Genomic DNA, 27,026 nt, shown 5'->3' on the forward strand with positions numbered 1-27,026 from the left:
ATTTCATTATTTTTAAGACCTTGTTTTTCAAGAAAAAACCAAAGAACAACCATATAGACACACACTCCCCTTTTACCTTGATTCCTATGTATCCTGGTTGCCCGGGGAAGCCCGGACTACCTTGGAATCCCTGTCAGGAAAATGACATTTTTTTTTGAGTTATGCAAAATACATGATACTGCACTTCAGGGAATCATAAATATTTAAAAAACCATATGTGGTGGCAGTGGAAGTGAATGACAGCAAACTTTACATGGTGATGTTACAGAATAATGGCTCATAATAAGTGTTAGTTATGTAACTGAACCCTAAATATGTTGTAATTAAAGTACTGTAAAACTTACCTGTTGTCCTGGACTGCCAGGAGGTCCATTAAAACCAGGAGGACCCTTTTCAGTGGAATAGCAGACAACATCCACCACAGAGGAAGAGAATAACAGACAAGAAACAATATTAAACAGCAAATGTTACTATGGAAGAAGAGCAAAGCCTCGACATTTTGGACAGGAGAAGTCAGAAAGCAAAGCACCTGACTATGCTGAGGTTAAGGCAGGATTTTTATGTATTTATTCTCTAATATATATAGTTATTATCATAGAGTCAGGCATTAGCTCTTACTCTTGCCCCGGGGTATCCAGGAATGCCCTTCTCTCCGGGTTCAGCAGGGTACCAGGCAAATCCCTGGAAGTAGGTGGAGAAAGAAACAAATATTTCAGTTTGATTTCTCAGTGAAGTTTTTGATTATGTTGCATACAGTTTTTGCCTTTTGGATATGATATTCTTACTAACCACCTCATTCATATTTGAATGGTTCTGGGGGAACAATACTTACAGGTTGTCCAGGCCTGCCAGGAAATCCTTTGACTCCCTTTGGGCCCGGCTCACCCTTTGGGAGAGACAGAAAGAACAAAGGTGAACAAATGCATCATTTTACAAAAACAACAAAAATTATGAAGAATACTATGGTGTCAAATTAACAGCTGGTGTCTGAATTTCTTGCATTATTTTGATTTCTGCCCATTATACTAAAATCTACCCTTTTCACTTAAAATAAAGAATAAAACATTAAAAACTCCCCAACTATTACATGAATGAATTAACAAAAAATGGACTCAAGCACAAGGTGAAGAGCAAATTGCTGTGTCCTGGCCCAGGCAGGCACAACTGCAGATGAATGGATGAATATTTTCAAAATCAACAATATGAGTGGGCACGAGTATGTGTACAGTGCAGGGGCTAAACACTGATTTTTGCCATTTTTATTTGGCAACATATACATAAAGAGACCCTGGCAGACTCAAGCATATATGACTTTTTGCTCACTTTTATGCTGTTACTTCTGAGAGTAAGAGAAACCTGATATGAATTTCAGGGGACAGGGGGCTGCTGTTGGACACTCCCACGCTGCTGCAGGCATTAAAACCTCGTCCAGCTGTGACATCCTTGCTTGCATTAGAAATGTCGACTATGAGAAGAGTTGTGTTTTCCAACAAACCTGCATCCCTTTGTCTCCTTTGGTAAAACTCACAAACTCCACAATGCCATTGATCATTGGCTGGCCGGGGTCACCGGGCAAGCCCACGTCGCCCTGGATGCCGTAACCAAGGAAGAGAGAGCTGTTTATATTGATCACCGTGAAAATGGCGAGAAGACGGAAGAAGGAGGGGAAAGGCGGTGGAAACGGGGCGTTTGGGGAAAGTCTGGAGAGACTGTTGGCTGGAGGGTGGACTCCCTGTAGGCTGCAGTATGCAGAGGAAAAGGGAGGGAGCAGCCTTTGGGGCGATGATGAGAGGCTGGTCTTTGTATGTCATTAATTACTAACCTTTTTAGTAGAATAAGAATCTATAGAGGCACAAATGATCTCATTGGTGGAGTTTTACCAAAAACCAAACAGAAATATTGTTTCAAAGAACTGTTTAAAATCTAAATTTTGTCTACAAACATTCCAGTGAAAGTATATATATATCTGCATCAAGACAACTGTGGTTTGATCATTTAAAAAAAAGAAATCAACACAAGGTCCACACTTTTGTGGTGTTTCCAAAACCTTCAATTAAACTCTATACAGCTAAAATAAAAAAGAATAAGATGCTAGGTTAGTATTCTATAGGAAGCTTATAAAGACCAGCCTCTACTCCTCCTTACCCCAAGCTGCCACCTCCTCCTCCTTCAACTCCATCCTTGTTTCTGTGGCCTCCCTTCTGTGGTTGTTAAGGTTAGCTGCAATCGCTGCTCCACTTCCTCTTTTAACCTTTGTTTTCAAACAACAAATGACCTTCTGCCTGCTCGACCTTCCTTTTCCCCATTTTTATTTTTAATGAACCCCACCTCATCCACGTGAATGTGTTGTGTATGGAAGAAATGCTCGAACCTCAGCTCCTTCCCTTCACTTGCTGTGTTACCTTGTCGCCTTTGTAGACAATGACAGGTTGTTCGCCTCTTAGCGTTGGAGTCCCACTGGGTCCAGGAAGACCCACATCTCCCTGGAGCCCGAAATACACACGGCAGACCATTAGCCAATCAGGAGGGGCCGAGAGGGAATAGGGAAAGGAAGGTTTGAGGGAAGATGAGAGAGATAAAATAAAAGGAAGGTGAACAGGCAGAGAAAGGTAACATATATGAAGCAACAAAGAAAAAATATTCAAAGAGCAGACAAAAAGCTAAAAAGGACTACATGGTGAAGAGTATGTGGACACCCAGCTCACACCAACTTCTTCCAGAGCAACTAAAAAGCCTGTCTTTAAGGACTTAACTAATTAAGTGAACATGTTTAGAGTGGTAAGGCCTGTGGACCTACAGGTCTAAAACATGAACAACAGGCCCAAACCAAAGTATTTTGACCACAGAATCAAAATAAATTAGAATAGATTAGATAAAAACACAAAAAGACCATGAAATCTGGTTAAAAGCTCTTGTTGGTGGACTATGAGTTACGAATTATTCGTCAAACAGCTGTCTCACTGGTCCCAAATGAACATTAATGCTCATGAGAAGACAAGACAAAGGCAAGACTAAAAAAAATAAATAGAACAGTATTTAAATGCAAAGTTAAAAACATGAGCATAAATACACAAAGTCAGAGAGTAAGAAAGAATGAAGAAAAACAGAAAAAGAGATATAAAAAACATGTAGAGGATTTTATCAGGTCTCTTGTAGATCAAGAATTTTTGAACCCTTGTTGTCTCCAAGGCTAAAACAACTAAAATAGGTTGTAGTTTTAATTGTATTCATCCCTGAACCTGTCTGAGAGTAACATGCATGCGATCTGTGAGGAGGATGACAGTTAGTAATTGTGGGTGATTATCCAGATTAGATGGGTGGGTGGGTTTGAGGATGAGGAGGCAGGCAAGCAAACCCCACTAGTTGGACAAAAAATGATAAAGTGGTTAAACACCCCAGTGCAGTATGGGAAGTATAGGAGCAAGCGATTCCAGCAGCAAGTTACAATCCACAGATCAGAAATACGAAGTTTGATTTATTCCTTTCCTGGAATAAAAGAATCTTACATTTTTCCAAATTGGGAAATAAACATCCAAAATCCCTGAACTGTCATTTAACAACAGTGAAAGTGTATCTGTGCTGCTGCTCTGACAACTCACAAAACACACTTTAAACTTTGAAACTCAAAATGACTATTTTTTATTAATCTATATAGGAACATAATCTCCTTTCATAATTATAATTTTACTTTGAATACGATTTACATTAAACACTGAACGGCCAGAGGATATAAAACAGTTTGCAGCACATCTCAGTGTGTTTCTGTCTGTCTGTCTCACTGGCAGCGCAGATCATTTCAAAGAACAAACCAGACTAAAGGTTTATGTGATCTCTTTATCATACAGGACACAAACAGTTCAGTTAATCTGTCAATCGGGGGGTGGAGGGAGGACACGGAGGAGGATGGAGTGATGCAGGGATGGGTGGGGGTTAACAGAGGAGCAAGGGATGTTGGGTAAATTCATGTGTGTTGGACAGAAGAAGAGTGGGTTGTTTTTAGCCGTCACCAAAACTTCTGCATGCACAGGATTAAGAACAACCAATGCACTTCATGAACAAACAACATGCATGCACAGATAAATGCATACATACTTATACCCATTCTGTGCTAGTCTGTAGTTAATTTTTAGGGAAATGTAGTAGGAGAAAGTGTAGAATCCACAACATTTTGCATTTCAAAATACTAAAGGTTTATCAAAGCCTTTCTTTAGTCAGCACAATGGTTTAAGCAGGGTCATTCCACTTATTATTGTGTGGAATCAATCTTATATTTCAGCCTGGATGAAGATGCTCAGAATTAAAATTTTAAATATATATATCACAACATATAAGCTTTTCATATGCCTTTTCTTCTTTGTTTTTGCCTGAGACTCCAAATTTCCTAAAGGTTTAGGCAAAGGATGGTGTGGTCAGAAACTAGCTAACCAGAAAACACCTTTCAACATGTTCCAGACGTTTGGTTTTCTTTATCATCACTTATGAAGGAGCAATACAATGCTTCTTGCATTTGTAGTAAGGCTAATGAATTCTGAATGCACACCTGGATAGACTACAGTATATAGCAAAACTGATGTTATGTGTCAGACTTGGTAAAGATGGTTAACATTACTCAAGTGTTGGATTTATAATTTTTTTCTACTAACTTTAGTGGTGTGGATCTTACACTTGCTCCACAATATTATTAATTATAAATCATTCCAGTGGATTTTGACACAAGACTAAACTGTCATTTATCAGGTCGAACACCAACTATCGTCATTCGGACGGTGGTTGGTAAGATGGTCGATTTTTGCTGGTGAACAACCAGCATCGACACAGTCTGAATGACGATGGCTGATATTAAGAGCTCAAGAGACGATTTTATGTGCAAGCTGTTTTCTCTCCCTGATTACAACAGTATAAAGACAGCTGAACTACTACACATTCATTCTTCTCTTACAAACTTCAAAAAACTAAACAAGAAACAAAAAACAACAAGTGATTTAATCTGTACAGACGACTGATTTGACTTCTTCCTCAGCTAACACTTGCATACCTTGTCTCCTTTCTCTCCTCGATGTGCGTCACCACGGGTCCCCTAGAAACAACAAGGGTTAACAAAACACACTTCGAGGAAACAATACCCCTTAAATGATTAACTGCCACACAATAGTAATGATAAATAATAAATATCAGAATATAATAAATCAGTTTATTCTATAATTTTACTTACATTCAGCCCTGGGGGACCAGGAAGACCAGGTCGTCCCTAAAGACAGATGAGACACAATCCAAGTTAGTTTCAGCAGCAAAAACCATAATAAGTCCATTGAGGAGGAGAAACAGATTAATTAGTTTACATACGGGGAATCCGTCAGGCCCTCTTGGACCAGGAAAACCATATTGACCATTAGGACCTCTGATACCCTGCAGAGGTAAAACACAAGCAGATCACGACAGAATAAATTCCCATACAAAAATGATATTTTATTATTTTACACAAACTTGCAAAAAAGAGGCAAGTAGTTCATAATCTAATTAGTTTTAGTTTTTTAGTCTTTTATTTTTACACTGACCAAAAATCAATCTGTATTTTGTTTAGTGACAGTAAACAACATCATATAGCATCACAGTTCACAACAACATCTGTTCCAGTATGAATTCACGGGGCTGTTATTGTGCAGTGAGCAGAACAGATAAAGATCTTACAGGGGCACCGTCTGGTCCTGGCAAACCCGGTAAACCCTAAATAAGGAAAAAAAAAAGAGATGACAGTGAAATACATTTTTAATCTACTTTATGTACTAGAAAAACAATTTTAGCCTGTAAAAATACAGAAAATATGGAAATAAATAAGTGCAAATGGATAGAACCATTGATCCATGAAAGGAATTTAGTTTCTAAGCATCATGTGTTATAAATGAAGATAAATGCTGACGTAAAAACTGGAACCTAAATGTAAATGTGATGTGTATGTGTAAGAGACCTTACCGGGATGCCATTAGTTGAGATGTATCGAGGTTCTCCCTTTTGACCCTTTGGCCCACTAGGCCCCTGTTGGAGGAAAGGACACCACCATTAAAAGTAGAAACTCTAAAAAAGACTCAGAAGATCAAAAATATGGAGACCAAAAAAACAGTAGCTGAAGGTTTTCCTCACAGCAAACCCAGGTAATCCGCGTTGTCCTGTCCCGAAGCCGGGTACTCCAGGATCCCCTCGGGTCCCATTGCAACCATCCAGTCCTGGTAATCCTCTGCCACCGTCCTGACCAGGGTGACCCTACAGAGAGGACGACAGGAGGGTGAACTCTTCAAGAATATGCACTGAAGATGGCATTATTTTTTATTATAACATCAACTTTTGCTGTCTAAAGATACAAAACAATGTATGTTGTTATTAAAATACAAAATGTTTCAGACATATTTTTATGGTTTGTTCTCTAAATTGCCACAAATGGTCCATTTTCTTTAAACTGATCATACCTCACCATCTATTTTCACAGAAATAATCTGATTTTTCACATTGAAAAGAGTAAAATCACCACATAATCTCAGTGATGAGAACATATTTCATCAAAAAAACAAAACAAAACGAAACACAGACAGAAACGTGGGTGTGATTCTGTACATACAGTATATGAGTGCATATTGTGCATCTGCGTTACTTACAGGTACTCCATTAGTTCCTGCAAACCCTGGCACTCCCATTGGTCCCTGCATGAGTAAATACATCCATAGTGTTTATTTATAATTAGATCAAATAACATGTGGTCATATTTGGGTGAAGGTTTGTATATGCTGCTTACATAAATACAGTAAAACTGGCTGTTTTCAGTAAGTAGCCATACAATAGGCAGCTTATTGTTTCACTGTTTGATATTTTGTTATAAAAACAAGCTATGAGCCATGTGAGAATCTATAACACCCACCTTGTCTCCTTTGGGGCCAGATGGTCCTTTCACTCCAATATGACCCTTCTCTCCTTTAGGCCCTGAAGGCCCCACGGCCCCACGTGGCCCCTCTGGTCCGCTCGGGCCGACTTCACCGAGAGCCCCTGGACGCCCCTGAGCGAAAGGAGAAGACAGAAGACATTATTGATTTTTAAGGCAGTAAGGTAAAACAAACAACCTTAGAGGTGCATGATGTCCCAAACCGTAAAACCAAGAACAGCTGACGCTCCTTTTGCAGTTAATATATTTAGTGCATCAGTCCTTGAAGTTAAGGCTGTCACACAAAGGGATTGGGATGGGGAGAAAAGAAGAAGGTAAAATGGCAGGTTCTAAGTTTTTATTTGATATTGCCTATATTTGTTGAGCCTACATTTTCCTATTGGTGCATTTCAACCTAGACTGTTATTAGATGAGACTGAAGGTTTTGGCCTGCCATTCAAAACAGCATCAGACCTTGAGAACAGTGTAAAATCACCTGTTCAGAGTCTGTCGTTGTTGACTATGTGACAATCACAACCAATAAGCCTGTCTCATTATCAGCTTTAACAGATGTCTGAGTTCCCTCCTTTCATCATCATCACCAATCACACATCTACCTAAGTTTTCCAGCCAGGGAACCACTTGCATACAAATTGCTGGGGAAGCCATTTTGCCTTTGTGTAATGGATTTGACGAGCGTGTTTACATGAGATTGGAACAAGTCAGGGCAGAAAACCGGGCTTTGGGTTTTCGTGTTTTTTTTCTCATGGGGGGTATGTGAACACGTGAGTGTGGAGCACAATCCCAAATCTCAGAGGAAGGGTGGTGAAGCGCTTGATGTGGACGTGCTGTGGCATGTGACTCAGACGGTGGTCTAGAAGAAGCTCGACTACTGTAGAAAACTACAAGAAAAAATGATGTTAATGTTTAAAATAGTCCAACTTTTTGGGATATTTAAGAGAAAAAAAAGCAGGTTTTAAAGACCCCAGCATCCAATGTAAAGATTTTATTCTCCTTATAAATGTACATGTGCTGCACTACCCAAGTTCAACCACATGGCAGCAGTAGTAAAACAAAGAATTTAGACGTGGATGAAGGAAGGAATCCCTTCGCTGATGAATGCACACACACACATTCACACCACAGGATCAACTAGTGACAACCTGCCATTAGCTCATGTCTTTGGTAAGGAGACAGAGGAGACGGATGGGGGGAGGAGGAGAGACTGGAGTGAGGGATAGATGTTTGTGTTTGGGTAAAAGGAAAGTCGCAGGATTTGATTTGAAAGTCTGACTCACAGAGTCCTGGTGTTTGCTAACAGCAGAGCGATGCCTAATCTCCCCTAGTTAAAACTGCAGGATTTTGCCTCATTAACATGTAAATAGTTACCACAGGTATTGTATTGTTGTGCAAAACTATATGCCTGCATAAAACACATGGCACACATACAGTACATGCACACGCACACAGATGTTGTACACCCTGCATACACACAAGACGCACAAATACAAAAACAAACGTTTTGGTTTATGAAGCATGAAATGAATCAATTGAATTTTGTTCTGGTATGAATAAGCCCCAGTATTTTTGTACACACTGGTTTTTGTAGATATAGCCTGTTAACTGATGCACTTGAGAGGTGCTGGCAAGTGGATATTGTTGCTGTATCTTGAGACAGAGCCAGGCCAGCTGTTTGCATTCCTTTTATTAAATCCCAACATATGAAATGACTCTACTCTGCTAATCTATACTTTTTTTAATCTAAGAAAGTCAATAATGCTGTAGAGGCTCTATGCCTAAAATAGGAATTTATGTAGATCTCTGTATCTGGAGTGACAGAATGTCTTGCTCCTTCACTGCACTTCGCTTTTTTAAAGTGACAATGATCCTAGTCGAGCCTTGATCAGACTGCAGCCCTGTTTCCAGCCCATGTGTCCTGGGGGCAGGCAGGTAGCAGTAATGACAGGGCTGTGCCAGGTAAAGGCAGCCTGCCAGAGCTGTCTGGCTCACAGCTCACACTCACACCTGGTTTCACCCAAGTAAAATATGCAAAGGTCCCACAGGAAGCCACATCGTCTCACACCTCGCCTTCCCTTGATCTCATTCTGCATCACTTTCTTTCAACTTCACTTCCACTTTTAAATACATGTTTTCATGTGTCTCTTTCTTCCTCAGATGTATGTCTTTGCTGTCTCCGCAGCAAACGTCTGCCTCTACACTTCCTCCTACCAGCCCCTAACCTGTTTTTATATATACACCATATACGGTATCGACAAGGTGTAGATATATGATGTAGAACCTGTCACTTCTAAATTAGTAACTGAAGCGAAAAGTATATTTCTAGATTGGGGTGAAGCATTAAAAGCCAAAAATACTCAAGTACAGTAGAAGTACCTCTTAGAGTAGAGTATACACAGCTGCCAAAGAAGAAAAAACTTGGGGAATATTTTTATGTCTTGCTAAGTGTGCCAGAGCTGCCTTCTCCTGCAGTAAACTGAAAACAATCAGGTAAAACAGGCTTAAAACATCTAGCTGCAAAGTTGGCTGGCAATTCCTTGTGGGTTTATCACTTAGCTTAAAAAATGGTATCACTCTTTTTTGGACTTTTTAAAATTTGATCAGTTTATCTTCCATGTCAGTGTCTCCCTGAGTCCCGACACAATCTCACCAAAGACAACCCCGCCAGATGGCATCCTGGTGTGTTATCATGCCGGTCCGTTGGGTCCCCACCCGGCTCTTCCAGACCTTCCACCCTCATCACCTTCCAGCAGACTGGTCAGTTTGTAGGCTCAAATCCCCTCCAGCACAAAGGGCACAATGGAGCCTATTCTGGGCTGCTAAGCTCTCTGGGCTTACTGCTCCCATCAGGCCTACATCACTTCCTGATACAGGAGAGTGCTTGGACAGACAGATTCTAGCCGCCCTCTGTATGAAAAATGATGTGTGTGTATTGTTCACGAACGCACACGTGTACTAACACGAACACAGAAACGCACACACCCCCGGGGTCCCTGAGCGTTTATCGGGACACATTGTTCTGAGGGTCGGGTGTGCTGGAGGGGGGAGATTTGTCTGTCACACCAGATGTTCACTGGGGGACGGTGATGGGAGCAAAGTGAAGGGAGAGTTTGGCAAATGTTGGGTCTTTGGGTGCAAGTTTAATCAGCAGGGCAGTCTCATAGCCCAGTTACAGTTTGAGCCACATGGAGACAGACAGATGAATCGGCAGAACCAGAACGGTTCAACCTCAGTCGACAAAAAGGGAGAACGACAGCTACAAAATGTGCTCAAAGACGGGACCTGATGCTGTGACACAACTGAAAACACTTACTAAAAAGTCAGCTGCTCCCACGCCCATCTACACACACACACACATATACAAGAAGGAAATCTTCTTTGTTTAGATTGCGTCAATCTTTTTTTTTTTTTAATCTCCTGTCCCTCCAGCAATCAGACCGTGAACCCAAACACCTCTGTTTCTCTCAGACATGTTTGTCCTTCCTGGGATGAATGATGATACAGCAACCAAAGACAGGGAGGATACAGGCAGCTCCCATACAGCTGTGGAAGAAGGAAAATGTGCTTTCAAATAGTAAAGGGAGACCATCAAACTGGGAGTACAGTAGATGGGTGCTACAGATGCAATTACACCTGAGATGTAGTTTGTGTCATTTTATGTTTGAGCTGTTTGGGTTCATGTTGTAAATAAAACCTATCACAGATCTCATTTATAGTCAAACTACTGGTACATGTAAAACTGAATTTGAATTTTGCAGTGAGACAATCGTTCACATTGGGATCCCAACACCACTGTGTTGTCTCGTTTCCACAGCCTGCATGCTTCCTGTCCCCCCGTCTGTACCTCTGATTCATGTGTTTGTGGGGATGGCTTCCATTTAAAAAAAAAAAAAAAAAGCAACAAAAAAAAAAAAAAAACCAGCCTGTTCTGTCTTTTCATCCAGGTGCTTTCCCTCCAATAAAAACCCCATTAGCAGTCAGTCCCAGTCCCAGCTGTGGTGTTTTCTCAGCTGTCGAACAGTAAATGAGAAACAGAACTAAGAGGAAAAGAGGAAAATTAAACATTAAAACTTCCTAGTTTATTTTACTATTCATTTTTTTGTTGTTGTTTGGATGCATATTATTATAACCCTTAACAAAAAAGACTAAAATATTTAGATTTATTTTTCTAGTAAAGAACCTACTAAAAGTTTTCAGGTTGGGCTTTAACTTTAACTAACTAGGGCGAAAACACTGTTACACTACAGTGTGTCCACCCTAAAACTGAGCCTGAGGTGACGACGGGGTCAGAGTGTAGACAGTAACTAACTATTGCTACGCAATGACACACGTAGATATCACTGCTGAAGGAATGCAGATCAAAACTCAAAAATCAATTAGTACACTTAGGTCAGAGCTCTTTCACAATATCAAGAAGTAAATTCAATGTTTAAAAATGTAAGTTGATTTTTAAGACAAAATGTCGTTTGATGGGAAGCTGCTGCTGTAGATAATACAATAGTAGACAAAACATTGTCCTGTGAAAAACAGACTTATCCTGTGCCCTGCTACACCCTATACTTAAGATATCATCTTGATTTTAATCCTAAATTTTTTATTTTATTTTTTTTGCGATGCCAAAATGTTATCTGAGAAACACTCGAGATGGAGTCAGTTAAAGAATAACAACTAAAAAGATGGGGAGCGACAGAGGAGTTCAGAGATGGAAAGTGATGAAAGACGTCTCCCATATGGAGCATAAAGAGCATGTGGAGGACAAGGAGAAAAAAAAAACTGGGAGTAATAAATTCATCACTTTGTTACCATTAAGAACCAAATGAAGCAGATGGTGGGAAAGACCATATGTTTATTTTCAGGTTACAGAAATGAGTGATGCTATTATCTCCCTTCATATTAGTAATCACTATTAAACTGTGTGACTTTACCTGAACTTTATAATATATTGCTACTACTGACCTCTATGTCAATAATAAATATTTGACTGGTCATGTCTTACGATTGCGCACAAACTTTGTTTATAAGAAGAGAGGTGGTCTGTGTCTGTCTGCATGGCAAAAGAAAAAAGTTGCATGTGTGAAAATGAGCTTGATCCAGCTGTTTAGTTACGGGGTAGGGGATTGAGATTCCTGCAGTGTCTGCTAATGTGCATATTTTCTCTAACTGTGTTTCTGCATCAGCAGCGTGAGACTCTTCTTTCTACTCTCTGCTCCTTCAAAGCAGGAGAAACTAGATCAGAGACCAGTTTTAATTTTTCCTGCAGATGCCTCTGTACTGAGGCCCCAATGAAAATGCAGTGATGAGCTGCTTAATGACGTCTTCCTTTATTCACTTTTAACTGTGTTTATGGTAAAATCAAAGTCCACGTGTGATAGTTTGCATCGAATTTAAGGTTTAGGATCCACCACACACAAGCAAAACAAACACATCCTAAAATATTTTTGTCCTATTGAAAGGTTATGAGCATCTACGTGTTTAACAGCGTTTGACTGGGTGTAAGGTTCAGTAATGAGTGGGGTGGGGCAATGCTGCTGAAATGAAAAAAAAAAAAAGAAAAAAGAAAGAAATGATAACTAAGATTATAAAGTGAACTATGTGCGTGTATGGAAAGTGTAAATGTCATAAATAACAATACAGTCATCATCACATCACAGGATCCTATAAAATCAGTAATAACTGGTTTTGCACATTCCTGCACATGTCTGCCCTTTGTCAGAGAGGGAAGCGTGTGTGTGTGTGTGTGTGTGTGTGTGTGTGTGACATTAGCTCACCCACAAGGTCTCTAATTCCTACTCTGTACAGAAAAGACAGTACAGAGGAGAAACCTTCTTCTGTCACTTCATTTGCTTTTAGTCTACATTCTCTGTGTGGATAAGACTGTAATTAGGATTAGCTGGATAACAGCGTCACCCTGGCCCATGCAGTTGAGTAAACACTATAACATTTCAGGGCTGTAAGATTCTGCCACAATTCAAAGTAAACTCATGAAAGGTAACTCAAAATACAATCCACATTACAATGTGTTAATCTGTATCGTTATTTATAAAAACATTATTTTAGGTAGGTTAATAGTTTTGCATGAATTAAAATCTTGATGAAAATCTTCCTCACATATCATTTGTCTGCTTGGTAAATTAAATCAGTGGACCTTGAGTTCAGATGGAACTGTTTCCAAAACTGTTTAAAAACTAAGCATTATTATACAACATGAAATAGGCCTTAAGTAACTCACTGCAACACACAGCAGCATCACACAGAATAAGTTGAACACAGTGGAACAGGTGCACACAGTCCTACATCCCAAAAGAAAGTCTATCTAGTCCATGTCAAACCTCATGTAAGTTCCTGAAGGAGCCATATGGGGGCAGTAGAGGAAAGTGAGGACAGATGATGCAGCAACAGGTCTTGGAGGACGTTGGCCTTTAATATGAATTTCTTTTACTCTTTTTTTGTTTGTTTTAGCTTTCAGCTTTTTACACAAAATAACGAATAACCTCAATGACTCTGTGAAATCATTTAGTCAGTTTGGTGGTGGATGTTTTTTTTTTGTCTTGATCTGCTTTTTCTCCCTTTAGTTTTCTGTCTTTGTTACTTCACCTTTGCCTTTAAGTGTAAAGTAGGAACAACATCAAAGGACCAAAGAGGTAGTAGAGAGAAGTAATAAGAAGAAAGCTCAACACATACACACACACAGACACACAGACACACAGACACAGACACAGACACAGACACAGCCTTGTGTATCTCCAGGTCTGTGATCCTGGTGCCCTTGACTCTTCGGTCTGTAGTGGCCTTTGTGCTGGCTGTGGCCTTTAACCTTTTCTAGACTGAACTTTGTGTCTGGTGAGGGGATGAGCTGGTTAGGAATGTCAGGTGTGTGTGTGTGTGTGTATGTGTGTGTTTAAAGGAGACACAAAGTAAGAGAAGTTCAAAGCTAAAGAGCATCCCTTCATGCGAAAGGACAAGAATGTTTTTCTTTATCAAGACATTTTGGGGAATGGGAGGAATATGGCTCAGCATAAACCAACTCCACCACGGTTTTTACAGTGGTGGCTTCAAAAGGATGGAGAGCCTGATAAAATGCCAGACACAAACCTAGGTGTGTCTGTGTCTGCATATAAAGAAATGTTTGGATGCCAGGACACTCCTGATAAGACTTGTACATAGATGTAGTGTAGACATACATGTCGTGTGCATACACAACAACGAAGTGTACACACACACACACACACACACACACCTCTATTCCCTCCACAACCACTATCTCTTTACCCTCATCTTACTTTAAAAGGGGCGGATGCTGCACTCTCTTCAACCTTTAAACTCACAGTACTTCTCTTGCTCAAGGCTTCATATCAGCACTGGGTGATTTGCCAGAGCAGGCACCTCTTTCAGCTAATCCAAGTGCTACTTCCATTATTACACTGGGTGAAATATGAATATTTGCTGAAGTGTAGTAAGCCTGGGCACTTGCTAAACATGTTAATTTACATGTAGTCAGTGCAGAGAAACTATTACATGAGGATCTTTACTTCAGCAGGAGACACAACCTGTTGAGCTGGCTTGAACATGACAAAATTCGGAAGTGTTTCTGTTTCTGATTCACACAGATGGAGGTCTGACAAAATGAAATAAAGCCCACACTTCCTGATCCCTCTGGAAGTTGAAAAGATCTGGTGTGTTGTGCTTGAACACGCACACGCACGCACACACACACACACACACACACACACACACACACACACACACACACACACACACACACACACACACACACACACACACACACACACACACACACACCAACCACACTGTCATCCCTAACACTGACCTCTGACCTTTGGGGTTTACCCAATGGGAGCGGATGTTATTGGACCTAATGGATCCAGTCTGACACATAAATTAAAGCCAGGAATGACTAAGGTAAAGTCTCAGGACTTAAAGTCTAAGTAGAACTGAAGCCCCTTGGCTATTAATAATGAAAACCAATTAAAACCAACACACAACATCTGGATTGTGTCATTGATGTGTTTGTGTTGGGGTCGGGCGTTCTATCGCCCAGTGGAGTGGGGTCTTACTCAGGCATTAACAATGGATTTAAGAGCTATAGATGATGAAAACAATCAGTTGCAGAAGCTTCATCTAAGCTTTTGAAACATTTTTTTGTGTTTTCCACATTCACATTTAATTTTTATATCTATGGATATTTATAACAGCTTATTTCAGAGTTGATATGCACTTGTCTACTTATATGTTTTAAAGATCACTCATCACAGTAGTTCACATTTTTCTCCTGACCACCACTCTGCAATAGACCTCCACTACTTTTGGAAGGTCAACATCCATGTCAGTAACACATCCAGGATCGAGCCCCTGTCCATCACAAACACTGAAGTAAAGTACTTTCCACCTGTGAATGTCAGGGCTGTTAACAGCCATGATGGAGAACACACCTCACCTCACTGACCTGTAAGTACAAAAGTAAAACTGAAAAGAGAAAAATAAGCACCTTAGCACTATAACAATAACAGTTAAAGAAGGTAATATGGCAGAAGGCCCATCCAGAGGTAACTGGTATTACCTGGGCTGTATCATTTACCTCCAGGTATCTGGGGGTAATGTGGCGCTTGTCACTATATTATTTACCTAAAGTGGCGTACAGTAGGCAGGCGCTAAGTGTAGGCTTCTGTGTCAGACAGTAATTGATGTTTGGATACTGGCTGAAAGAGACCGAGTGTGACAGTGTGAGGCTGCAGTTAGTCTGGTTTAACACACGCAGAGGTCTCAGCCGCGGTTCGGTTTTTCAGCTCATCTAAAAAAGAATTCTGGCCTTTTGCCATTTTATAAAAACATTTTGGATGAGAAACCTTCACCTCTCTGACCTGATGAGGCTGACGCATTTATCCAGGCTTACACATGTATAGCATAGCAGGTATTGATGTATAAGACACCCACAAAAAGTTACTTTTGACTTTTACGGTATTATCACAGTGTTGACCACGATTTCTCCTCAATTATTACTCAATTACTCACGCAGGCTGAAAATGGCTTGATTTAAAGGAAAGATCCACTTTGTGGAACACAAAATGGTGTTTTTTATGACAAATACCAAAAGCAGATAGACATTAAATGGTAACTGATAAATGAAGAGTTTCTCTGATTTCTAGAGGAAAGCAGTGGAAAAGGCTCCTGTCTTGTAAATCTACTGATTTCTGTGTTAGATGGAGGCAGGAGAGAAAAGGAGAAGCACTCAGATCCTGCAGCACAAATTCTGATTAGGAAATTAGGAGTGAAGTCAGCATCATACAGAAACGCTCTGACTCACCCTGCTTCCTTTCTCAGGATTGCACCTGCATCCTCCGCTGCAGTCCAGGCCTGCGCACGGCTCGTCAAACTTTGTGCCCTGCAGAACATAAAGATAAAAAGGAGATTACAACAAATGCATTGGACATATATGAGCAAAATCTCTCAAGAATAGGCATTTGTTCAAATCCCTTCCATGAATAAAAGAAAACAACCAGAGACCCACAGAGCTGCAGAGTCATGAGTCACGCTGCGGTACGAGTAATCCCAACAGTTGCATCAGCAAGACATTGGCAAATTTACAGTAAATGAAAATAGGCAAAGGGATTTAAAAAGGGATTTGGGAAGGGATCAGGTCAAGTCCAAGCATATACTAGGTGTTGACTGATTAAGCGCATGATATTTTAAAAGGGCAGAGCTAATTGTGTAGCCATAGCATGTAGTATCAGGTTCTTCAAGTTAAAAACAATCAAATATGTTCCCTTTTGATGTTGTCTTTACAGCCTTTATTTTTAAGTCCTTTCTTTTCTGGGCGAGAGACAGAAAACTGGAGTCATAGAGTCACACCTGTCCCTGTTGATGCTGCTTTAATTCACTGCTTCTATTTCTACTGCCAGACAAGAGAAGCAGCGACAACCACTAATGCTGCAGACAAAGAAACATGAACGTGACTGTGGAAAACACAAAACAAGGAGAAAGTGAGCTTGGCACAGAGCAGAGAGAGAGAAAGAGCCATAGAGAGGAGGAGGGGAAAGGTCAGTGGTGCAGCTCCTGTTCTCCTCTGATCTCCTCGACTCCTCTAATCACAATGACAGAAGGAGGGCAAGAGAGGGAGAAAGTGAGCAGGGAAACAGTGAATTTTAGGCTGGAGCAGAAAAAGCCAGGACAAGGGGAACAAACAAATGTGAAAGAATTAGAGGGACACTAAAAAGAAATAACAGCTCTTCTTCAATTTTTGGCAAAGAGGCTAAAAATAGAAGAAATTTAGAGTGTTAAGGGTGAACCAAAGAAAACTGTGAGGAAAAGTAGAAGAGACAAAATGTAGAAATGCATGTCTGTATATATTATGTTAGCCATATTAATTTGTCACTTCATTTGCTAAGGCATGAACAGATCCTATCCTATCAGAGCAGGCTGATTACAACTGTAACTGCTCCTGAGGTTTATTGTTATGGGACATGATCCACCATCCACCCTCCACCTGAGCAGGGCGGAGATGCGGCTCGGGCAGTGATTCACGCTCACTTCCCACTGGCCACACCCAGAGTTAAAAGTGAACAATGATATGGGCAAACAGATGCTAACCCAGCACCCAAGGGAGCATGTTGAACCGCAGAGCAGAGGATGTGTGATGTGGTGTTAGGAAGGAGACGATGAGGAAAACACCGATGAACGCACCAATAAAGAATTACAAGAGGTAACTAGAAACACATGGAGCGGGACACGTGACTACTTTTGGATGTGCAGACACAGGTAATCCTGCAGAAGTACAAACAATGTAATTATCTACTTGTGAGGACCCTCTTTAGCACCACATTCCTCTATCAACCTCAACCAAAAACACAGCATAAAACCCTCAAAGATACCTCTAAAAAGTGACAAAACTGGTCCTCACAAAGATGAAACACAACAGTGCAAACACACATTCACCCACTCCCACTGAGAACAAAGCCACAGGAAAAAAAAAAGAGCTAAAACCCTGGTCTCATGGCACCAGGTGAGCTGCCTGATGATCCCATCATCTTACACCCATTGGAAACAGCTTGTGTGTGTATGTGTGTGTCCTCGTGTTGTGAGCTGTGCTCTCATTACCAGAACCACAACACACCAACACTTCCCAGTCAGTCTGCTGGCACAGATGAAATGGATCTGACCAATCCCAACAGGCACATGAATTCAAACAGGAAACAAAGAGGTTAAAAAGTTAAAGTTAATAACTACATTTCTGTACTGTAATACTGTAATCACATTACTGTAATGTGTTACTGTACAAAAAGGTGATGTTTTGTAATTTGGGTGAAGTGTCCCTTTATGCTAAGATTCGGGAAAGGTTAAAGGAATGTGAAGCCGCTGCTATAATTATAGCACTGCAAACAAAAACACAATCTCATAAAATGCATATGTTCACACAGATATAACATGATGGAACAGGCATTTTAACAAGCTGTTCATACACATCATACTTTTCGTCCATTGTGTCATCTCGGTAAAACCCAGAGTCTTTCAGCTTTAAGCTAACGTCACGCCATAAATCTCTGCTGCTTGCTCTTACTTTACTGTCCAAACACTTTCACGTAAATACGCCCGACTCCAACCTAGATAGTGGAAGGTGTCTGGACTTGCCCGTTCATTTCTATAGGGAATGTTGATGTTATCCCGATGAAGGTTGAGTCTAGGGTTTCCCAAAATATGGTATAGACGTGCATCGCCTGATATATGATAAAACAACAGAATGAGACATGATGAGAGAGGATAGCCGGTTTTGCGTATGAACAATGTCAGATAAAGCCTTGCGTGCTTCATGTGGTATACAGATATGACATGATGGATGTACATTTTAACATGATAGTGGTGGTTTGCTTGAAGGTCACAGAGGCAGCCTGCCGCCATTGATCTTAAATAAGATGCCCTCCTTCTGTCATAAATATTATCATGTACTCACATTTAGAAAAAGGTAGCCAGAGAATTTGAGTTGCCTCTAAATTTGCTATACTCTAATCAAACAGATGACTATTCATTTCAGCTTCCATTTGGTCTGTGTGTATATATATTTATTTTATTCGATGAACAAGTAATTCTGAGCTACGTGAACACCACAATGATAAAACCCACTACCTAAAACAGGAGTCTGTTTAACCTATACCTTATCAATCAGTGTGTCATCGCATGGTAACGTCCAATGGGACAGCAGAGTTTACTCCAACACCTGCCAATCAAGTGAGCGACAAGAGAGAGTGAAATGACTGGGAAATACTGTTTGACTCTGAGCTCTCTTTTTATGCCTCACCTGAACCTGACCTCAAGGGAAAACCAAGAGGACTGGGAGGCTGTGACTGCTTATCCAAACACAGAAAAGGCAAGAAAGAAAAGGTGCAGGTAAGAACAGAAAGGAAAGGAGTCACTGTCCTCTCTCCAATGTCCTTTTGATCTCTTCTTTCTCCCATTTTTTATTATCATATCTTCCTATTTCCTCTTGTCTTCTTCTTCCATCCCCCTTTCCTCTGACTGCAGTTTATCATATCCTTCCTATCCTCTCTCCCTCTGGTCCATCTGTGACCCTGACATCCACCACAGGACACTAACCAGCTGTGTTTGGGACCTCCAGCATTTCTCGTTTACTTCTGTTTATTGCACGCTGTGTCTGTGGAAGAGTGTGTGTTTGCGTTATGCGTGCTATGTGTGAGCAGTAAGGACTGTATATCAGCATCCAAACATGGGATTATGACTACAAGAGACAAATGAGGACATTTGTGCATATGAGGCTAAAATACTCTCCACTTCCTGATCTCTGAATGCATGTGATATGTTTAAGCCCGTATGCATGTTTTGTGCACTTGTACACAAGCCCACATTCAGTTCTCGGTGTGTGTTCCCTCGACTGGGCCACCCAGCTGGAGTCAGGTCACCTATAACTTGGGCCAGAGGAAAAATTTACGATGACCAACTTTAACTAGGACGTCACACATAGCCAGCTGACCTGACTGACGGCTGCAAACCTAAATACAGTGGGTACGGAAAGTATTCAGACCCCTTTAAATGTTTCAGTCTTTGTGTCATTGCAGCCATTTGCCAAAATCAAAAAAGTTCATTTTATTTCTCATTAATCTACACTCAGCACCCCATCTTGACAGAAAAAAACAGAAATGTAGAAATTTTTGCAAATTTATTAAAAAAGAAAAATTGAAATATCACATGGTCATAAGTATTCAGACCCTTTGCAGTGACACTCATATTTAACTCACATGCTGTCCATTTCTTCTGATCCTCCTTGAGATGGTTCTGCTCCTTCATTGGAGTCCAGCTGTGTTTAATTAAACTGATTGGACTTGATTAGGAAAGGCACACACCTGTCTATATAAGACCTTACAGCTCACAGTGCATGTCAGAGCAAATGAGAATCATGAGGTCGAAGGAACTGCCCAAGGAGCTCAGAGACAGAATTGTGGCAAGGCACAGATCTGGCCAAGGTTACAAAAGAATTTCTGCAGCACTCAAGGTTCCTAAGAGCACAGTGGCCTCCATAATCCTCAAATGGAAAAAGTTTGGGACGACCAGAACTCTTCCTAGACCTGGCCGTCCAGCCAAACTGAGCAATCGTGGGAGAAGAGCCTTGGTGAGAGAGGTAAAGAAAAACCCAAAGATCACTGTGGCTGAGCTCCAGAGATGCAGTAGGGAGATGGGAGAAAGTTCCACAGAGTCAACTATCACTGCAGCCCTCCACCAGTCGGGGCTTTATGGCAGAGTGGCCCGACGGAAGCCTCTCCTCAGTGCAAGACACATGAAAGCCCGCACAGAGTTTGCCAAAAAACACATGAAGGACTCCCAGACTATGAGAAATAAGATTCTCTGGTCTGATGAGACCAAGATTGAACTTTTTGGCGTTAATTCTAAGCGGTATGTGTGGAGAAAACCAGGCACTGCTCATCACCTGCCCAATACAATCCCTACAGTGAAACATGGTGATGGGAGCATCATGTTGTGGGGGTGTTTTTCAGCTGCAGGGACAGGACGACTGGTTGCATTGAAGGAAAGATGATTGCGGCCAAGTACAGAGATATCCTGGAAGAAAACCTCTTCCAGAGTGCTCAGGACCTCAGACTGGGCCGAAGGTTCACCTTTCAACAGGACAATGACCCTAAGCACACAGCTAAAATAACAAAGGAGTGGCTTCGGAACAACTCTGTGACCGTTCTTGACTGGCCCAGCCAGAGCCCTGACCTAAACCCAATTGAGCATCTCTGGAGAGACCTGAAAATGGCTGTCCACCAACGTTCACCATCCAACCTGACAGAACTGGAGAGGATCTGCAAGGAAGAATGGCAGAGGATCCCCAAATCCAGGCTGTACTAGCTCAAAAGGGTGCTTCTACTCAATACTGAGCACAGGGTCTGAATACTTATGACCACGTGATATTTCAGTTTTTCTTTTTTAATAAATTTGCAAAAATTTCTACATTTCTGGTTTTTTTCTGTCAAGATGGGGTGCTGAGTGTACATTAATGAGAAATAAAATTAACTTTTTTGATTTTGGCAAATGGCTGCAATGACACAAAGAGTGAAAAATTTAAAGGGGTCTGAATACTTTCCGTACCCACTGTATACTGCTGTTGATTGCGTACAACAGTCACATGCCTCAGAACCTCACTTTAATGCTCACTGTTCTGAAACCGCGAAATTACTCATCAGTATGAATGAGTAGTTTAATTTAAGTGAAATGACAAACTGAATATCATTAACATTACAATTAACACATAAAAAATGCAAAACTATCACAGTTGTCACAGAAGTCCAGAAAGTCCTTCAAATGCATTTTGGAACCTAATATAAGCAGATAGTAAAACCTCCACATTACCCAAACTCTAATCCTGTTAAGACTGTGTAAACGCTGTGTAAACACTTTAATGTCACAGACTAAATCCAAACGTGCTTCATTATGTGACATTCCTGGCAGAGTCAAAGTAAACTAAGACTTAGAGAGCTAAGCCCCGTCCAAGTGCTATATTTCCCCTCGACAGAAAATGGACAAAATTACCAAAAAAAAAAAAAAAAGAAAGAAAAAATTTAATAATGCAAAACACAATCAATAAATCAATTATGGTGTATGAAGCTACCAGGGAGCATGTAAAGTCATTAAATAAGCCCTGCCATTACTTATTTACTGCAACATTAAAGTGATTGACACATGAATGAATTAATAATTTGAATCTAATACACGATTATGAAAGGGACTATTATGTATCTAGATACTTTTGGTACATTTCCAATGTATACTGATACTTTTACTGAAGTATGTGCAGGATCTCAGTACTTCGTCCAAAACTGCAAAAATACTCCTTTACATGCAGAAGTCCTGTGCTTACATTTAAAATACAACATTATTTATAAGACATATTATTAAATTAATAAACCTACTGTACAAATTTGTACTTGACAGACAGACACAGATTTCTCTCTTTTTTTTTTGTTCTGGCTAAGGATCACGCTGTCATGATGAAACAGAAACATTGCTATTAGACAGGATTAGGACGCTACCTGTCTGGCCTTGTTACTGCTCTGCCTCTCTTACTCCGTCCTGCTCCCCTTTATGAACATAATTACAGACATAAAATGGGACATTTAACAATTATAATGTTTTTTAAGGACAAAATGAACTGGAGCAAGAATAGGCAGGCACACAGAATGGGAGCTAAGTAACATATTTTTCCTAATACCACTCATACAGTATGGGTTTATGTAATGTATCCTCACTACAGTGCCCAGCTGTTTAGCATCATTAAAAATAAAGCTTTACACGTGGGACTTGGGGTGGGAGCCACAGACGGTGGACAAGTTGGACACATGAAATATTAAGACTTGGATTTGCTCACCCCCAGTGTGGACACTTGACCTCACACAGGGATCTCTGAGGTCACATGATTTCCCCCTTAGTTGTACTAATGTTCCAAGTTTAGACTCATCCCGATCCCCCAGCTGATATTCAAGCTGCTGATCGTCAGCCCTCATTGCCAGAATGTCAGCTTCCGGTCTAGGCTTGCCTTTTCTCTGGCCTGCTCTCCAGTCAAACTATAAATCCACCCAGTTTTCTGAACGGTGCATAAACATAGACCCAAACCACCAAGGATGGAACAGTGTATTACTTTTAAACTGCAGGCAGGGTCAATCATTACAGAGGTGCAGATATTATCAGAAGAAATACATTTTAATATATATTATATATTAAATTGGGACAGCAGTGAGATGATTCTGTACAAACACGAAACAGTAACTACATTATGGAAAGACGACATCATTTTAGTAAATAAAATTACTGTAGGATTCCCCTAGTTTGCAAAGTGTTTTTCCATTGTTTCAATCATTTCACTTATTCCTAGGGAAAGTGACTAGTGTCATTTTGACAATACACAAATGCTAAAATGTAAACTTTAACAAAGTGTAAATTTATCTGTGCATCATTCCACTTTTCAACACAGACAAAAACTCAGCCTCCTTAATCCTTATATAAGCTGCCCAAAGGCAAAACTGGCACCAAGAACCAGGGGCAGGCACCTCCACGCCAGCGTCATGATGTCACCCAATGGCTATAAAACTGACAAAATGCTCTGAGACAATCTTCTTCTTTTCCTTTGGGCTGCTCCCTTCAGGGGTCACCACAGCGAATCATCTGCCTCCATTTAACCCTATCCTCTGTATCCTCCTCACCCACACCAACTATCCTCATGTCCTCCTTCACTACATCCGAGAACCTCCTCTTTGGTCTTCCTCTAGGCCTCCTTCCTGGCAGCTCTAACCTCAGCATCCTTTTACCAATGTATTCACTGTCCCTCCTCTGAACATGTCCAAACCATCTCAATCTGGCTTCCCTGGCTTTTTCTCCAAAACATCTAACATGAGCTGTCCCTCTGATGTCCTCATTCCTGATCTTATCCATCCTCGTCACTCCCAGAGAGAACCTCAACATCTTCAGCTCTGCTACCTCCAGCTCTACCTCCTGTCTTTTTCTCAGTGCCACTGTCTCTAAACCAGACAACATTGCTGGGCTCATGCTCTGAGACAATATGCAGCAAAAAATCTGCAGGCTAAGGAAGAAAAAGGAAGAGACTCTGGTTGGAGCCAATACAAACTGCAAGGCGCTGTCTGGACAAGAGCACAGACATAGTGCAGATAAAGTGTGCGCTTAGATCTAAAGCAATCAAATTAAAAAGATTGGCACAAAGAGATGGAGAGGAAAGTTGCTGCTGATGCTCCACATGTGGTGACTGTCAACTCAAAAATACTTTCACTGCACTGACTCTTAAAAAAACTTTAATTAGCAGGTCTGGAATTTATAACAGACTGTATTTCATCCATGCAAATGATGCTGCAGTGAACAGCAGTGTTTGGTAATATTAGTGTTTATTATGAGACAGTTTTTTTTATTTTTGCATCTGCCAATATCTGTCAAGTCATGACTGAGCAGACTGTACCCACTGCCAAATATGTATGAACATGTTTTCATATGTAAATTCTCAAAACCCCTAAATAAAAACAGCAGCTGTTTTTGTTTTTGTCGTATGCATCTTTTAGCTGTCTTGTCAATCATCCCATAAACATTAAACTATTGGCCTAAAAGTGATGTTGGACTATTTGACTGTAACCAGGTGGGTCTGAAGTTCCATAAGTAAAAATCTCCTTTTCTGTTCAAGCATTTGGGTTTGGTTACATCCTGCAAATATTCACATTGTGCAACATCTGCATGTTTCACTGAAGGGATTATTAGTCTAATAAATCACCTCCACTTTCAAGTGTTGGATAAACAAACTTTACATTTGACCACAAAGTGTTTAGAGAGTCTGACTAATTATCCAGTGAAAAACAGTATTTATGGCAGACTGAGTGCAGTGAAATTATATTAGACCACAAAGGAGACACTGTGATTTCATTTCAACACTAAAATAGGCAAAACAGAGCCAACAAGATACATGATGTTAAAGACAATATTTACAATGCCAATTCAGACTGTAACACTGAAGGCTCTATTAATGTAGCAGAGGACTGCAGAACAGACTACAGAACACAGAGTCATGTTACACCGGAAGCAATCAAACAATTTTTTTTACTGTAACTGCCTCAAAACACATTTTCTAAACATGTCAAACATGCAAACAATTTCACAGTCAGACACACACAGGCATGGGAAGACTCTCACATGAAGTGACAGTGCCCACACCTGTCAATAAGTGCTGTGATAATTACCCCTCTGAGGGACAGTAAACACCCCTTGCCTGGAGGAGGAGGAAGAGGAGGTGATGGAGAGCAAGATAGGAGTAAATTAAACCAAATTAACAATATTGGGAAAAAGTGTAGTGATGGCTTCCAATGAGTATGGATAGGGGTGAAAAAAAAACCCCAGTGTAATGGTGAACTAATGGTGTGAAAATAATCTTGTGGACAGGTGCAGAAAATAAGAAGAGTGAGCAGAGCGGATGGATGACAGAAAGACCATATAAGAAGATCTGGTTTCCTCTGTTGGTTTTGGTTTTGTGCCTCGGAGCGACATGTCCCCAAAAAATGCAAAGGGAGACAAAAAGTATGCATATGTTTGGAGAATGTGTGTGTAAGGGTGTGTGACCTCACATAAATTACAGGATGGAAATCTGACCTAATGTGCTCTAGAAGAGCTAAGTCTCTTGTCACATAGCTCTGTTTTTCCCCAGAGGCATGCTGGGACACACACACTCACACACACACACAAAGTGCTTCACTAGTGTAGTTTAAGGTTTCATTCAAACACCAAGTGTAAGCTGATCAGCGGGATCGACGTGAAAGGATACATGCCCTCTAACGCTGCTGTGTGTTTATGTGTGTATACTGCTTGTCAGTCCACCTATTTGTCTATGTAAGTGAAGGAAAGAACAGAAGTGTGTGTGTTTAAGGTCTGTCACAGCAGGCAACAGGTATAAGGTCAGCATGATCCAGCTGCATCAGAGTGTAGCACGAAAACACACGTGCACAAGTAGGAAAGATTTACCCAAAACACAAGAAAATGACCAGAGTGATTACTACCATACTGTTTTCTGCTGACAACAGGAGAAACAATTATAACAAACAGAACAAAGAAATCCAAGTGCTGCCAAATGCCTGTCCTAACAGCAGATAAGTGACAACAAAACTTATCCTCCTAAAAAGTTACAGAGCCAGTGAGCACCTCAGGTTACCTCACGGTATCCCGCCGCCCTGCCAAACAACAGCTAACACTCTACTTCCTGTTGCCAACTGCTGCTGACAACCAGGGCCTTTTTTTTAGCAACGGAAGTTTCACTAACTGAGGTGCAACTAGCTTTTTTTGCCCTGTCGAGGTGGTGTGAACCGAGGGTTGGTGCAAATCTGGACACACATATCAATTGAGTGTGTGTGTGTGTGTGTGTGTGTGTATGACAGGTAGCAGGTATGTGTCCTTGAATGGCCTAACGTATTATGTGTCAGGCTGTATGTGATGTCTCCCATGTGTGCATCCTGCTGAATTCCACAGCTGCAGGCTGAAAGTAAACACAGACACATGTTCTGTCTCTCTTTTAGCAGCCAAAGCTCATCGTCTATCACTTTTCCCGCATGATTCTCTTTTACTCCTCATTTTGTAGTTTAATGACTTACACACTTGAGGGTTTCTGACTCCACTGACATATTTACGTTGGAATTAAACCGTCCACTGCACTGTAATCTTGGAAAGAGTAATTTAATATTTTGGGAAATCCACTCTCTTGGCTCTGTCCAACACACCTGAAGCTCACTAATCAATGCTATATTTTGTTTAATCCATACAAAACTCAAATTCAATTTCACACTTTTTGGAGTTTAAGGAAATGAGTTCCACAACATAAATTGGTTGTTATATCTTATTGAAATCTGACCTGACCTGTCCTCTGCTTTTCCCTCTCTAGACTCACCTCCATTCCTCCCTCCATTTATCCTTTAATTTTCTCCAACCTCACCTTCTTTAATTCTTTGTTGAGTCAGGTCAAAAACAGAGCCAAGACCGATTAACTTTTCGTTGCAGTTGAATTTCGCCCATCCACCAGACACCTCAGTATTAAAACCTCGTTCTC

At 40.7% G+C, this 27,026-nt stretch overlaps 1 protein-coding gene across 1 annotated transcript in view; it reads right to left on the bottom strand.

Moving 5' to 3' along the window:
- The window catches only part of col4a6 (collagen, type IV, alpha 6), a 95,235-nt gene that overhangs the window by 17,530 nt on the left and 50,679 nt on the right, over positions 1 to 27,026 (bottom strand). The window contains exons 7-20 of the mRNA XM_026331506.1: positions 16,248 to 16,325; positions 6,908 to 7,042; positions 6,648 to 6,692; positions 6,139 to 6,258; positions 5,971 to 6,033; positions 5,689 to 5,724; positions 5,344 to 5,406; positions 5,213 to 5,248; positions 5,036 to 5,077; positions 1,496 to 1,588; positions 833 to 886; positions 619 to 681; positions 345 to 389; positions 77 to 130 (exon numbers count right to left, since the gene is read on the bottom strand). Coding sequence (XP_026187291.1) covers positions 77 to 130; positions 345 to 389; positions 619 to 681; positions 833 to 886; positions 1,496 to 1,588; positions 5,036 to 5,077; positions 5,213 to 5,248; positions 5,344 to 5,406; positions 5,689 to 5,724; positions 5,971 to 6,033; positions 6,139 to 6,258; positions 6,648 to 6,692; positions 6,908 to 7,042; positions 16,248 to 16,325 — 927 coding nt within the window. The remainder of the gene's footprint in view (positions 1 to 76; positions 131 to 344; positions 390 to 618; positions 682 to 832; positions 887 to 1,495; positions 1,589 to 5,035; positions 5,078 to 5,212; positions 5,249 to 5,343; positions 5,407 to 5,688; positions 5,725 to 5,970; positions 6,034 to 6,138; positions 6,259 to 6,647; positions 6,693 to 6,907; positions 7,043 to 16,247; positions 16,326 to 27,026) is intronic.

Source organism: Mastacembelus armatus, chromosome 18 (genome assembly GCF_900324485.2).
Source record: "Mastacembelus armatus chromosome 18, fMasArm1.2, whole genome shotgun sequence".
In the NCBI taxonomy this organism is placed as follows: domain Eukaryota; kingdom Metazoa; phylum Chordata; class Actinopteri; order Synbranchiformes; family Mastacembelidae; genus Mastacembelus; species Mastacembelus armatus.